Source organism: Asparagus officinalis, chromosome 10 (genome assembly GCF_001876935.1).
Source record: "Asparagus officinalis chromosome 10, Aspof.V1, whole genome shotgun sequence".
Lineage (NCBI taxonomy): Eukaryota > Viridiplantae > Streptophyta > Magnoliopsida > Asparagales > Asparagaceae > Asparagus > Asparagus officinalis.
Window position 1 is genome coordinate 72,217,235 of NC_033803.1, and position 16,404 is coordinate 72,233,638.

The window sequence follows — 16,404 nt, forward strand, 5'->3', positions numbered from 1 at the left end:
CCTGTTGGTGAAAGTCATTATTGATAACTATTAATTAATTTTAATATACAATATTCATCTCCCACAACATCTTCATATGTACACATGATACAATATTGAGCTCATTCTCCATAATCAAGGGACTACTTATCCTACAACAAGCTCTAAACGGCCATAAGTCACACATATGTATAGACTAGCTTCTAAATATCTATATGTATATCAGACATAATATGTAGATTGAAGCACCTCATCCAGCTGTAGCAAAAGTTTCACATGATCAATTCGGTATCGGCTTGAAACGGGGTTTCGAGAAGGACGGAGAAGGATCATATCTTCCATAGTCATTCGTTTTAACCACAAGGATTCTTGGATGAAGAGCAAGTGATTGATCCTGTCAAGAATTGGGAACATGATCTCTAATCAGAAAACATTCTACATATTATGTAAATATACCACATACATGTATTCAGTACCTTCTTCATTCCCTTCATTGGTATGGTTGACTCTTTCATGAGCTTCCGATGCCCGCCTGCAAACAAATTTGAAGTCATTCCATATATCCAATTTGTCGATAAAATTAACCAAAAACACCAAAATTTTCATGACACAAGGACCAATTCACAAAGTTGTATACATTAATTACTATGAATATACCAAAAAAGATAAAATAAAATCGTATATCATTCTATTAGCTTTTACATACATTTTAAGTTGTAATTCTTCAAAAGCACATGTATGCATCACTAACGTATCGCTGTTTTCTTTTTTTTTTTTGACTTTTTTCCCTATCCGCATAAGCTAAGCGGGTGGTATTTTCTTCAGTGCATTAGACATAATATCTCTTCTTGATGTCAAACAATCAGAACTAAAATAGTACACGTACGTGTTTTCTTTACTTTTAAACATTGCATATCTGGCTCTGTAAAGTTTCAAACCTGCAAATGATGCTGAGACAAGCGACGCCAATATCACAAACAAAATGAAGATTGCTTTCTTAGATGCCATTCAAGCAGACCTTGCAAATTCTTCGCTACCTCTTACTCTTCTCTAAGATCATGACTCATATATAAAGAGATGGTAGCTCCTCATTGTATAGTAGTGTGAAAATGGATGATGAGTGTGTTAAAAGATTTCTTTATGTTTGAATGCATATCTGTATGAGGTTTGCGTTTCTAGTTTAACTACACAAAAGGTGAAGTTGAGCACTATTTCTTTGTCATAGTATAGTGGATTGCTTTTGTCTCCAATAAAATGTTTAAGGGTAAATTATTTACTATGTTCTTTAACTAAAGATAACATTTTCAAGTGCTTTAGTGGGAATCACTCACTGCTGAAATTATATAGATACAACTAGTACCAATGGTTGAGCAACACTGGATCGATACTGGCTTCATTGTCACAGTGCTAGATGGCTAGGGTACTGATTTTATACATGATAGCACAGATCTCACTGAGATATAAGTAAGTGCAACTCTATACTATTTTAGTGGACTACCGGTTAGCAACTTGATATCGATGGTTAATTGCGGATAGACCCCCTGTACTACCACCCAATTGCTGATAAACCCCTTGTACAATCGCTCAGGAGGTCTATCCGCAGTTAACCCTCGTATCAATGGCGCTAGGCGTTGAGCTTACAAATGTCGAAGCGATTCGTGTTGAACTCAATGGTTTGCTCAGTTAATCATCCTGATGGAAGAAGGCAATCCATTTTGATTGAGAATCTTGGAGATACACAAAGCACATTGACAAAAGTTGAGACTTCTTATAAATATTGGCCTTTGCGTGTAGAGAGCGTACTTGAATTTTCGGCAAACATAAGACAGAGGGGGGAAAAGTAGTAGCTTTGTTGACTGTTAGTGCTCCCAATTATCCCACTCAAAAGGCTATTATTATATTTGCATTGCCTTCTTTATGGGAAAGAGGTCTGCTGAAAGTTCAATAAAATAAAAAAATAAAGTTGCACAATGCAGATTGAGCTCAATACAGAAGTATAGAACGAGACAGAGAAAAAAAAAATCAAAACTTCATGTGATCACCATCCAGTCTAAAACTTCAAGCGTTCCATGAGTTCCACCTTCAACAATGTATACGGCAGAAATTTCTAAACAAATTAAGTACAATTACCGAAAAATTATCACGAAACCAGGAAAATTCATAAGTAAACCAGAACACATGAAGAACGTAAAAGTAAGCCCAAGAAAGTGATCACTTAAACCAAATTCACCAAAGCATTAATTAATCCAATTTTACTAATGACTGAACAATAGTGTCATTATACATTCTACTAAGCTCTCCAAGCATCGAACATGCCAAGATGCATTCCCGTAGAACAAAACCTCCACCGTATCAACTCTTAGTAAGTTACATATCTGTCATAAGGAAAAATAAATAAAATTTGCATGTAATATATAAGCTGAACAAAATTGACCCCTTTCCTGAAAACAAATGCTTCGGTTTCAAGTTAGGAATGGCTCTATCAGCGTCTCCGCGACGTGCATCCCTTCAAGGGTCAGTTCCAATCCATCAGCCATCTCAAAATCAGCTTCCTCCCCCGATCGAAGCTCCTCTTCTCGTTCCAACTCCACCGATCTTCGTAAAATATCAGCATTGACATAATCATACACATCGTGCCCATCTAATACCTCCGGCATTACGTCCTCCTTCCACTCATTGTTTGCTAATATGTAATGTTTCTTTAGACTAGCAGAGTAGACACTGGCACCACCGTTCTCCTCCTCCAAATCTTTTTCGAGCTTCCTCTTCTCCTTCTCTGTGCTTTGCTTCACACGGGCTTCAAAAACTGCCTGAGGAATGCAAGGCGGCCACTCCTTCTTTGTCTCGAGGCTTTGGCTCTTCAACATGAAACCAGTTCAAGCCGCTGCATGCTCATCTTTTTGGAGCTCGCATTTATCTACACTCTTTGTTCATGAACAGCCTTGATGCTGTGAAAGAGTGCTGCCTGCTGAGCCACGGAGTACCCGCAAGACCCTGAAACGTCCAGAAAGAAGAGTACTGCAGGCCTTAAATGCGTCAAGGCCGTGATGCTGCACATCTCTATGATGTTTCAGTACTCAAATGGATGATCAAGAATCTCCTATGATGTTTCGGTCCTTAAGTGGACGATCAAGAATCGCGGGAGTATCGATCACTTGATAGCGCAAGTACTTATAGTCAGCGCGTGGCTGACAAAGAGAGACTTTGATTTGGTTTCCCTTGTGGGTGACCGTCGGTGTACGAGAGAGGAACAATGTCAATGAAGTCCTTGTACAATGGGACGACATTAATCTTCTTGAAATAGTATTGCGCCTCTAAGAAGGGCAACATGCTACAAGAATTATTGTACAGCAAAAATTCAACCATTCTCATGCATCAACTTAGCAAGACAAATATTTACAACCACTAAATTCAAGTAGCAAGACAAAGTGCTGTGTATTAGACAAGAACATCACTCCATGATGTATGTTTATGCTAGGGAGATCTCTTGAAACCCTTGTTACCACATTAAGGAAACTATTAATATTTTGCATAACACAAACTTGTTTGTTTCAACACATCAAATTAGAACAAGTTAGATAAGATACAATCTCATACTGAAGGATTATGCATTTTTATTCCATGTATAGCATAAATAAAACCAAATGATCCATCTATATAAAAAAATTATTTTTTTGCTTAGGGGCTGTTTGTTTGCTAAAAAAAAAATGAGAAAACCCCTCATCACGTCAAATTTCAAGAAATCTCCCTGCCACGTAGGATTTTGATTTCAACTGATTTCCAAATCACATGTTTGTTTCGTTTTGTGATTTAAAGAAATGAGGTCGCCACGTAGGATGTCACGTCAGATTTTTGAAAAAAATGTTCACACCAAAAACCTCTGAAAACACTTGAAAATGTCACTTCAATGAATTTTTAATTACTAAAAGTACTGTTAAAACAGTGACTGTGAATAAAACAAATTATTACTGTTACTATTACGGCTGATTTCCATTTTCTTTTTTTATGTTTAAACAAACACAAGAAATGAAAATCGAAACACTGTTACTATTACGGTTGGATTTGTTTTTTATGTGACGTGGTGATGACATGATGGTGATTTCATTGCGAAACAAACAAAAAAATATGGAAAATATCTTGAAATCTATTGAAATGAGTTGCATTGTGAGTTTTCCATTTCCGATTTTTTCCAGAAAACAACCAAACAACCCCTTATAACATTGAAGCAAAGCCAAAACCCTAATCCTAAAAAAACAAATTTTCCTGAACCCTAAAAATCTCAGTGCCACAAGCCCAAACCAAATTTGTCATCGTCCAGCATAATAAACACAACAGGACATCTCAAGATCCAATTTTTAAGAGAAGCGCTGACAAATTACCCAAAAAATTAACCAAAATATCCAAAACGGAACATGAACTTATCGGAAATCAAACGGTTAGGGTTCGGACGAGAACTTCACGCTGTGGCCGAGGCGACGAGGGCACTCTCGGGCGGTGAACGTCGGCGGTCCGGGGCTTGGGTTTTATACGTGACGACGTGAATGGCGTTTATGCCCCTTGAGGATGTGGGTCTTGGGTGGGCCTAATTGGGCTACGATGGGTAAAAGTGGGAATTTTGGGAGCCAGGTCACCATTAAATAGTAAATAGGCTCAGATATGGGCCGCACTTCATGTTTGGGCTTAAGAGGTGACAGGTCTGTTTAAAAAATCATAGTTTTTTTTCCACATAAATCACATTTAAAATAGGGTGACAACATCTTCAAGGTTCAATTAATGTAGAAATCGTCTTTAAAGAGGTTTGGATAGCAGCGGTATGTCTTCTTAACTAAACCTAGAACGTGACATGTTTGGTTTTTAAGAAAATTTGAGAATTTCAATAAAAATTCCATCATAAAATATATCAAACTTGGTTGATTGCTATCGGAACCCCTTCTAAATGTGGTTCCTTAACTTCAAGAAATGATTTTTTTCCGTATTGGCACTGTATTTTAAATTAAGGTGGTTTCTATCGGAAAAAACCGGTATATGTTAAAATTCTAAAAATATAGAATTATAACATCTAGTTACATCTCGTAGTGGCCGCTACGATACACATGTGATAAAATACAGATAGAAAGCCGACACTTCCATCTAAAATTTTTATATTGAAGATTTCAGTTTTGCATGATTCAGATTGGAAAACCAATTAGATCATCAAAATATAGACCTAGATCAATTCCTCAACGTCCAATTTGTTACTAGCTATATATATGTTAGCATATACATAAGACTCCCACGTCTTGCATCATCATACTTGTGCTTATATATATATGAGAAAAAATGGGTATGCTAGGTACCAATCACAAATTTGATGTTTGGTAGTGAGATGTCTCATTCCTATCCACTCATTGTCATTCCCAACCACTCTCCAACCCATGTGAGTGTGGAGCCCGATTTCAATGAGTGGAGGGGAATGTAACATCTCACTACCAAACACTATTTTTTGTGCTTAGTACCAAGCATACACATCTCTCTCTCTCTCTCTCTCTCTCTCTGTCTACTATAGTATATATATAATTATATAATATATAGTATATAGTATATATATATATAGTATATAATATATATATATATTATATTATATATATATACTATATATATATATATATATATTATTAGTATTATATTTAGTATATAGAGAGCAGAGAGAGAGGCGCGGCACGAGAGCAGAGAGAGGCAGAGACGAGAGAGAGAGCCAGGAGCTCAGAAACTTATGCTCAGTTTACCTGGACGTCCACCTAAGTTTCTTAGTCCATTGCATGATCACCTGCATTGCCAGCAACATTGCTGGATGAATCCGCTTACCGTGAACCTTTGATCTACATATTCTAAAACCCAAACACCACCAAATTTGGCGGCTGAATCCCGTCCGCTGGTTTGACCCTATCATCCTACTCATTATCAATTTTAACGGCTTTTCGAATGAATATGCAACTTGTTTACATTAGGCTCGACGGCAGCCTGCCGTCAAACACCACGCACACGGTTCACCCCTTAAATTTGCCGCGGCACGTGACGCAACGTCCTTTGTACGTTCGGCGTTTTAGAATATGTAGACATCAAGTTCAACGCGAGCCAGGCTCATACCATAATGTTAGCCTCAATCACAGCTGATCATCAATGACTAATCTAGACAACTTAGTGGCACGATCCACCTAAGTTGACATTTAAGTTTTCTCTCTCTCTCTCTCTCTCTCTCTCTATTATATATATATCATACTATTATACTAATACTATCATATATATAACTATATATATATATATGCGTTACGCTACTAAGTAATTATCAGCAGCAATCATGCAATGCTTGATGCAAGCTTAAATCTTAATCAATAATTGCACGGATGGACTCACTAGCTAATCTTCCAACATATATCTGAAGGAATGCGAGCGCGGTATCTACGGTCATGTCATACTAACTCAAGGGAATAAAGTTAATTTCATGATAACTAGGAACATGATCCTTGCTTCCCCCAAAAATATGATTGTTGTTCCTAAAGAGGCTCAACACTCAACTCCATGTTCCTTTGTTGGGGTGAGTCCTGCCCTAGATTTACAAGGCAGTGGCTCAAATCACGAGCGCAACTAGGCAAAGTGTGTTTTGGAGAACTTTTTCCCCCCCTTGTGCTAAATTAACCCAAGGGATTTGCAGACATATTACGTTCAAATTTAATTTGATTTAGTACCATTTTATCGAATTTAAGCCTATTGTATAACGCATCTCAACACATGCACCGGATTCTTAGCAGGGCTAAAATTGTAGAGAGGTCACAAAGATTAATTAACCTCAAACTTCAGAATACGTAACATATCAGAACAACATTCTACATGCGTGTAGGGTGTTTCGAGTCATATAATTAAAGGGGGTACTGAAACCCCCGAAATGTCTTTGACCTCTCTCTAAACTGACTACTAACATCCCCCAGCTCACGCGTGATGTTTTGGTACGATGCGTACTTCTCATGCTACACTCCTAGTTATGTGTTCTTTCGGTCCTAATTTTCTTACCCAAATCAACCCACCTTGCCAAGATCTTATCGCTAAAATCAAAGTTTTTGTTTGTGTTGCGTTTTTGAGAGGGCATGGAGAATCTGTGGTAGGACTAAGAGGGTGGCAAAATCTACACTTGAAGATCATAGCAAGATTCTCTCTCATGTGTTTTTTTTTGCTTTGCTTTGGCATTGGAGGGTTAGTGTGCCCTGGCTCAGAGAGGGAATAAGCTGTTAATGAGGGAGCGTCATATATTCCAATGTCACTGTTTGTGGACTAGTGCGAAAGTGCGTAATGATAGAGCTTTTTGAGAGATTGATGGGCATTAGTTCCAGTGTGGTGGAGTGTTTGAAGTCTTTGGCTTGAAGATGTGGTGGTCTGCCTCTATCTTGCTCTTGTACTTGCAAGGGTTGAAGCTCTAGAAGACAAAGAAAGGTCCTTTGACTCTAGTTGGAGGGCAGCTTTTCTCCGAATAAAATACGGAAAACGATATTAATTATATGTCGACCTTTTTAATTTAATTAATCATGTAAATTATAGAAATCTATGATCCGTATCGTCGAGATTATGCAAAAAACGCATTTTATCTATCGAAATCATCAGATGAAAGAACTTTTTATCACGGTTCGACGATAAAACACTCCTGACAGACATTTCTCGCATGAAAGGCTTCATTTAAGAAACAAACAACCTTATCCCTAGCCCTGACTTCTCCTGATTGGAAAATGATACAAATTTCTTGTCGTGATAAAACTCAAAGATCTTACTCACGGAGATCTCTAACCTTATCTAAGTACATGAATGTTAGAGTCAAAGACTATATCTTGACAGATATTAGAGAATACGTTCTGCGAAGAATATTACCATTTATGGATTTTCTTTCATTTTAACTTTACTTTTGCTTAATCATTGAGTCAAACCTCACCACTGCTTCACTCAATTGACATTCTCATGTCTCACATAGGTTTAGGATGAAATGGGCTAGGAAACAACCTAGGTAGCTATATATGGGATGTATGGATTCTAATACTTTTTCCATCTCTTTGAGGTTCAAGTTGTAGGAAGAAGGTAGATTTTTGTAGGGGGGATAGAGGACAAACCTAGATACGGATAGTATAGAGCTAGCTTAACCACACTTTGAGGCTTGACCAAAACATGTGTATCTCCATACTAGGGACCTAAAAAAGACTGATATTAAAGTTTGTTGTAATGTAAATATTGTATTGTTTTGTTGCAATTGATTTTCAATTACATCTTCTTTTCTATTGAAGGATTAATCATTCAATCGAATCAATCATATGAAAGTGAAGTGTACGCATATGGTTAACTCAAGTAGAAGAGACAAATATGAAAACATTAAGGGGTTGTTTGGTTGTTGTTGGTAAGATTGTGTATTTATGACACAACTTGGAAAGTTGTTGTCCACCTCATCAATATCACTGAGCAACTTTTCTTTGTTTGTTTTTTATTCCATTAGAATCATAAATTGCTTGTTTGGTTTGCAAAATGTAACTTTAATTGCTTGTTTGGAAAGTGTAAAAAGTGGTTATTGTGTGGTCCCTACTCAAATGATTCAATTGGCCTAGCCTCCTCACTTCTGACACATATGTCGGCTTTCCTTCAAAATCAGACCGTTTTGAAGGGATTTGTGAATCCGTGCCACATCAGCAAAGTAAATCACTTTACACTATTTTCACAACTACAAGCAAACAATTGAAAAGAAGGAAAGCTGACATTGGGACCCACTTTTTTACATTTTCCATCCTTTTACATAGTAACAAACTCATTATTAGATAATAATCAAGTTCAAATATTCCATGCATTCTATCGACCCAAATCGCCATTTTTTTTTTGCCTCAATCTTTTCTTCTCTCTTCCGTTGATTTTGTCTCCTTCCTTTTTCTCCGCTGGCATTGATTCTGTACTCAAATCATTTTCTGTGTTTTTTATTTTTTTTACTACGCCACGTAAGATTGAACAAGATCTACCCACTAGATACTTCCTCGTCTCATGAAACGTTCAAAGAGAATCTAATAAACAGACACAACGAAAGCGGGCCCCATCTGTCAGAGGAAACCACGACGGGTGAAATTTTGGGTGCAGCAGCTCGCTCGACAGAAGGGAGGCAGATTAACTAACTCAACAGAACACTGTTAAAAATAGGCGTCCGACGTGGCAAACGGAGGGCTAACTCCGTGTAAGAGCTCTCTGGCTCTCCGTTAGTTTAGGAGGGGTTCGTAACCGTGTTGACGTTAACGGCGTTAGTTTTGTAAACGACAACTCTCCATACGAGGTAACGGCCGTTAGAACTGTCGTCTATTCCAACGGTTTAGGGGGGGCCCTGTTTTTAGAAAACATTCCGTGTTATTCTTCTCTCTCTATATACATGTATATATATTAAAGCCTTGGCTTTGTTGAGTTAAGCTTAAAAAAATAGAAGAAAAAAATATTTTTTCCCCCTCATTATTATAAGAAATATATTTTTCTTTTCTTTTCTTTTCTTTTACAAGAGCTTTTGAAGGAGGAGGAAGGGCATTAGGAGCAATTAATTCTATTATATATACATGGTAAGTATTTCTCCTCTCCCATTTGTTCTTTTTTTTCCTTTTTCTTTTCTTTTCATTTCATTTGGGTTTGTTTGCTTTGAGAAGCTCTAATGGTGTTCATGGTTTCGTGATGGTTTTCATTTTTTTTTTCACGTTCAAATGAACATCAAACATTTGAGAACAAAAAAAGAAAAAAGAAAAAAAGATAAGAGAATAATTGTTTGGGTTTTGAAGAATGCATGCCCACATTGCTAATTTCTTTATTATTCATTAAATGCTTGATCATATATCGTTTATGTCAGTGTTTTCTTATTGAATTTTTTGAAGAATGCATATCCACATTTAGTCTTTTGTGGAGGACATTGTGTTCTTCTGTATTTGAATTTGTAGAATGTTACTACAGTTGACATATATATAGCATGTTACTACAGCTGGAGATTTTTTTTTTACAGAATGTTACTACAGTTGGAGCTTTTTTTTTTCCCTTTCTTTCTTTTAATAAGTCATAGTTTGATCTTGAATATAGGGCCTCCCATTAATTAAACCTCACTTATTTTTGTCTTGATTTTTTTTTTAGCATCTCAGTTTCTAATTGGCTTGGATTTTACTCCTAAATCAGCCCCCATCATTTTTTTTTTGCATAACAAGCGTGTGCATGCGTTCCTTTTTCTCTCCCTATTATGTATGTCACTTTCTAGAACTTTATACAATCAAATGCTTTTTTTTTTCTTTTTTTTTGCCAAAGATAAACATAGGAATATAATACCCCCCACATTATTCTCTCTCTCCACGTGCTGCCCAATCCCATCTCTTGGACGAGACCAAGACCTACACAACAATTTGCAGAATATTTTATAGACTTTAGCTTTTGTTTCAAGGTACACAAAAGATGGGCATTCCTTTCTAGATATGCCTCTCTTTTTTAAACATGTTGATTTCACTATTTTCCAATAGGAATTTCATTTCAAATTTTTTTTTTTTTGCATGATCTCTTGGTTGTTGATAATGAAGTAACAATGCAGCACCCCTCAAATCACTGAGGCTTGCTTATCTGCGCAAAATACACATTCTTATATTAGCGAACTGCTGCTCATTAAAACAGGAGGGCAAAACACATGCTTCATAGACAAATCACCTTGTAATGATCAAGTAGGAATGGATGCTCTGAATCAATTACAGTGCATTTCACCAACACAATATTATAATGTTAGAATGTACACATTCTGATATCACCAAAATTTCTCCTTTAAACAGGAGGGCATTTCAACTCCAATAGGTTCCCAAATCCTCGACTTCCACGACAACGACGAAGACATAAACCTCTTCGCCGATGGTCCACCAGCCTGTCCAATAACCACCACCATCATCCCCAATTCGTCATCCTCAATCACCGGCACCACCGCTGCTAGCTGCGATAGCGAAGACCTCTGCTGTTTTCTCGGCGACGATGCCTCCTTTGATTTCGATCCTGCAACAATCTCCAGTCTCCTCGACTGTGACTTGGACAATGACCCCCCTGCAGTTCACCAACTGCCCACAACATCATCAGTAAGCAATAATGTTGGAGGTCAGAATCAAGATCAGATGAACCAGTTGCTACTTACAGAGACTATGAACAGAAGGAATAGGCCTTTGGATTCGCCTGATTCAGTGATCCTACCGGATATGAGCTCATGGGCCCCGATTCAAGATAGTCGACCGATCAATATGATGCCATCGCTGATGGGGTATATGGGGATGGATAATTTACCGTCATGTGCATTTTTGGATACTAGTATTGTAAACAGGTATCAGCAGATGAATGGTGGAGATGGCCCGATGGGGTTTTTTCACAGGAGGACGATGATGGGTGTAGATGGTGGAATTGGTGCAGAGGGCATTTATGGGCTGGAGTCTGCTCAGGGAGTCTATAACTCACTTGACATGCAGGTAATGGCTCAAAAACTGAAATAGAACACTAAATGATCAAGTCTCAGCTAGCTCAACCTAATTGAATCTAGGGTTAATTGCAGATAGACCCGCTTGTGCTATCATCAAATTGAACTTACTACCCCTGTAGTTCTATTGTAACAGATAGACCCCCTGAGTAAAGATCAACTGGGATGCCTTAAAAAGGGCCAAAAAAATTCCTCTCAGGTGGTCTATCTGCAACAATAGAACTACAGTAGTAGTAAGTTCAATTTAGAGATAGTATAGGAGTTCTTACTGCACTTAACCCAAACTAATATAATTTGATGATTCATCATCTATTCCACCTACTGGAATTAGTGTTATTGGACATGCTAGCTAATTCAGTGGATGTAATATGCGCAATTGAAATTTGTTTTATTCAACTATTTGAAGGTGATAGGAGATTATAAGAATCTAGTAGACGGGTGCGATAGCAATCATACGACATTGCCAACATCCGATATCACACCGTTGGATGATTCCACTTTGAAAGTTGGCCGCCTCTCGCCAGAGGAGAGGAAAGAGAAGATTCACAGGTACTTGAAGAAACGGAGCGAAAGAAATTTCAAAAAGAAGATCAAGGTGAGATGAAATGGATCGTTTATATTAAGAAATGTACGATAACTAATAATCTGATCCTTGTGTCAATACTAAGTTCGAAAAATAATAATGTCCACAACCGCAGTAATTATGCCGTTATATACTGCATATGTTGCATACACATGACCATGGTAGCTTATTACTACTTTAGTTCATAATTTTGGTCACAAATCATAAGTAGATTTCAAAGTATATGCAACAACATAAGTAGCTTTCATCTTTCAGTGCACAGGATAATGTACATGTACTAAATACCAGTTGGAAGATCATGCACTCACTAAATTTAACAATAGATGGACAGGTGAATATAATTCATAATCAAAACACGTGGCTGATTAATACTTTAGTTCATAGTTTTGGGTCACAAATTGTTAAAATAACTTAAACATGATGTCAATGTAGACCTAGTTTATTTAGAAAGGTAATAAACTTATTGTAATACTGAGATATTTGTTCTCATGATGTCCTCTACTAACAAGTAAAATAAATTGACAAAATATGATAGTATGCATGCCGGAAAACTTTGGCTGACAGCCGGCCTCGAGTGAGAGGGAGATTTGCAAAGAATGATGAACATGGAGAAGCTACCACCAGACCAAGTTTCAGCAATCATGAGTATTTCGATGAGGAAGAAGTAAGTCCTTTGCATTTTTTTTTTTTCAAATTTGCAGTGAGAAATTAGTTGATAATTTGCAATATAACAAAGTGGAATTTACAGCTCTGAGTATTAACCATGGCTACTTTTATGTAAAGGTTGTAATGGTCAAGGAAGAAGATGATATGCTGAACTCCACGAATATATTCTTGCATATGAATGGTGTTAATTCGTTCAACTATAACTACACTATAGAATCTTGGATATGAGCCAGAGCAACATGAGTCATACAATCTTCTCCCTCTTTCTTTTTCTTTATTTTTTCTTCCTCCTTTTTCTACCCAAATTCTTCTACGCAGCCATTCTGCAGTTGTAACAAAACCTAGTTCCATTCAATAAAATGAATGGTCTGAAGTTTACCGTTCATGTGTAATGTGTATATGCTACAGTGAAGTAGTAGGGATTATTCTTTTTTCCTTCCATTTTGTCAATTCCCTGTTTTGTGACAAAGCATACATTGACTATTTTGTAAATAATATGGTACCATTCATGGTTTCACCCTCAACAAAAAGGTAATATGTTCTTAGTTTAATATCTAAGTGAACAGGAAACATATGATGCAGCAACGTAATATCCAAAATTATTGAGGAAACCATCCAGAACTGCAGATCCTTCTTGTTTCTTGCCACTAATGTGTCAAGTCCAACAGAATGACAAACAAAAAGCCTCATGCATCCATGAGAGAACCTTCACTCGGGGGGAAAAACTAAAAGAAGATCTCAAGGGAAGTTAAAACCCAAAATCTCTCAGAAAGGAGGGAACATTTCCCTATAATCCTGACTTGCAAACTTTTCCTATTAATCAACTGCATGTTGAATGGAACCTAATCTTGCTTAAGCAATCATTTTATGTCTTTCCCTGTTTTGAAAATCAAGTAACTACATGTGACGTATGCATCCATCTACTAGAAAACTGAGTTTGACATTTCTTCTAAAGCTAATTAGCCAATTTAATATAAATCACGCTATATATATAGACAAAACTGTTATAGACTAGCATGCAGCGACACAGCTACATCAAAGTGGACACAACAGTATACAATAAAGCCTAAAAAAATTAAAAAATAAACATGATGTCTTCAGATAGGACACAGCTTCATAACAGAAGTCCTGTGATACATAGGTTGTACAAGAATGAGTGCTGCTACCATCAAAGATGAATCCCTTGCTGGCTAAAATAATGCAACTGGTGCGAAATATCACTTAGGAATTACCATAGATGGATGCCACTAAGTTTAATATTGAAGGTCATGACTAACGGTAGCAGGAGTAAGCCCTTAATATAACACGACTGATTGATTGTAATTCTAAATTCCATGAGCAGTCAAGAATTGCAAGGGAGTTTTGGGAAATAACTATTGAAGGTGATGAAAATCTGACACTTAGGACCCTCTAACGACAATTGCTGAAGCATTAAGAAGTATGAAGTTCATGAGAAGATACAGTTCACACATGATTGCATGGTTCAAGTCATTCCAAGATCACACATTAAATTATAAGAATATTGCTATAGATATATTGTCAGAAAGTGATGAAAAGATGAACAAAGGTGATGCTTACCTGAAGACACGCAACTATTAATCAAGCATCAAATGGCTAATCAACAACAGCTGGTTACATGCAAATATAACTGATGGAGATTGATTAAGAGTCCTCCAACTGTTATTGATGCTCTACCCAAAAATTTTATTTGAGAATATGCTGTTAATAAAATGGGAAAACCTGGGGGGCCAGGGTGTTGAGAGTTTGGGCGGTAGGTGGTTGTTCGTGGAGATCATCTGCTTGAGAAATCCATACTTTAATCATGAAATGCAACAAAATAAAATCAAACGTAAAGTTAAAATTTGAGATTGCACAGCTCTATCTCAAGAATCTATCTCAAGGAAGTATTCTGCGTTACAAACAGAAACAAGTAGGTCTCAACAATCTGAAAATCTACAAGGCAGCAAATACAATTGGCTGGAAATGCCTCTAAATTGGACCGTGCTTTTCTCTGTTCTCCAACAAAATAGCATTTTAGATTGTGTTTGTCTAATCTTTGACAGGTGAGCAATTCAAAAGATTACTTCATTAAAATGAAAATTTTAGTCAAATAGACTTGGGATTAAAACCTAAGAAACATAAAATAATGCAATTTAACAAGCTAAAAAAACCAAATCAAGCTATCCTACATAGCCATCACAATATTCAATGGAATAAAGATCTATTATATTGTTCATACGAATCATGCTACAGGCAGCAAATCTCAGATTTTTGAAAGGACATTGCTCATTAAACTTGGAATGAGAGAACCAGCACCTTCACCCATAATATTTCAAATTCACTGCACCAACCAAGCCTCCATCTCAAGGAAGTATTCTTCTCTGACACACGAATCGTTCAATCTTTTACACACCAACAAATCCATGCTTCCATCTCACTCACTCACCAAACCCTAAACACCATCTTTTGGAAGCCGCTATTGCAATATCCAATGCCCTATGATCTAACAATCTTACTGTCCTCAGTACATTACCACACTCAACAAAGAGAGAAATTCGGTTTGCATTATTGCAAGAGGATAAGCACTTGGGTACAAAATGTAACACTTTTTTAAAATGATTTTTATGTGGCCTTTACAACAAGTGAAGTGGGCATGTGCTTTCTTGCACAATATACACGACGGAAAATGCTCGCTAGCAGTTTGTACTTCAACAATGAACATTAAGATTAGGGACAGAGTGCACAACACTTCATTTTCCATGTATGTCATCTATATATTACAACAGGTACAGGCTTAGCTACCTACATTACAGCGTTACAAGCAGTGAATTATAACTATAAATTTGGCCGAATTGCCTCATGTATAGGAATAGACAAGCAAAGCAAATCCGAGAGACTGACCTCTAAATCCTTTGCCACAATAGTACCTCTTTCCCGAAAACGTGAGCGCTTCAAGCTGCAAACACCATCAAAATTTAATCTTTTGGGCTGATAAAAGATACCAACCCTCCGACGAGCTCTCCTCCCAAACCCTAACCCGCTCCTCCTCTTCCTCAACCTCGAAACCTCTCTCGCCACGGCCGAGGCCTTAAGATACAACCCCAAAGCGTCCATCCCCTTCTTCACAGCAGAATCCAGCTGAAGCCCAACAAACCCCTCTACAACCCTAACAAAATTCTTCGATATCTTGTACCCACCTCGAAAAAACCCCAGCTCTAAAAAGTCCTTGCATCTGATCAAATTGACAGCCCCAATATAAGCCTTCAGCCTCGCGGACAGGATCGGAGTGATTCTGTGCTGGGTTTTGGCGGGAACAAGGCGGCTTGAGGCTTTGAATCCTTTGATAAGGACTTTGGAGGCGGTGATTAGGGTTTGAGGGGATGAAGGGGAGTGGAAAATCGTGAGGGCTTTGGGGATTTTGAGAGAGGTGTCGGCAAGCTTGATCACTGTTGAGATGGGTTTTAGGGTTTGGGATTGGGTTAGAAAGAGAAACCCCAACCCTAACCCTAACCCTAACCCTAGAGAGCTGATGATGAAGCGATCGTCGTCTTCTTCCGGCGCCATTGGACTCGGAAGACTTTTCCCGCGGGGTTATAAACAAATATGGATATTGTCATGTAACCCCTCAAAACTTTACTTGTTTAATATATACCCTCTAGTACTA

General features: G+C 37.5%; 3 protein-coding genes across 5 annotated transcripts; 1 reads left to right on the forward strand and 2 right to left on the reverse strand.

Moving 5' to 3' along the window:
• On the reverse strand, positions 65-1,043 carry LOC109824980. Its single transcript, XM_020391631.1, has 3 exons — positions 918-1,043; positions 456-511; positions 65-373 (listed from the first exon to the last, which is right to left on the reverse strand). Exons 1-3 carry the CDS (start codon positions 985-987, stop codon positions 260-262), a joined length of 240 nt encoding a protein of 79 aa, XP_020247220.1. The 5' UTR covers positions 988-1,043; the 3' UTR covers positions 65-259.
• On the forward strand, positions 9,454-13,318 carry LOC109824978. The gene is made up of 5 exons (XM_020391628.1): positions 9,454-9,575; positions 10,809-11,483; positions 11,898-12,086; positions 12,610-12,738; positions 12,858-13,318. The coding sequence occupies exons 1-5, from the start codon at positions 9,573-9,575 to the stop codon at positions 12,966-12,968; spliced, it is 1,107 nt and encodes a 368-aa protein (XP_020247217.1). The 5' UTR covers positions 9,454-9,572; the 3' UTR covers positions 12,969-13,318.
• LOC109824979 lies at positions 11,345-16,337 on the reverse strand. Of its 3 annotated transcripts, XR_002242866.1 has the most exons (3): positions 15,642-16,337; positions 14,319-14,536; positions 11,365-11,498 (listed from the first exon to the last, which is right to left on the reverse strand). XR_002242866.1 is itself a non-coding variant. In XM_020391630.1 (2 exons), the coding sequence occupies exons 1-2, from the start codon at positions 16,302-16,304 to the stop codon at positions 11,469-11,471; spliced, it is 693 nt and encodes a 230-aa protein (XP_020247219.1). In that variant the 5' UTR covers positions 16,305-16,337; the 3' UTR covers positions 11,345-11,468. The 3 variants fall into 3 exon arrangements, 2 of the variants coding, with proteins under 2 accessions (XP_020247219.1, XP_020247218.1); XM_020391630.1 differs by lacking the exon at positions 14,319-14,536 and having other exon boundaries at positions 11,345-11,498; XM_020391629.1 differs by lacking the exon at positions 11,365-11,498 and having other exon boundaries at positions 13,425-14,536.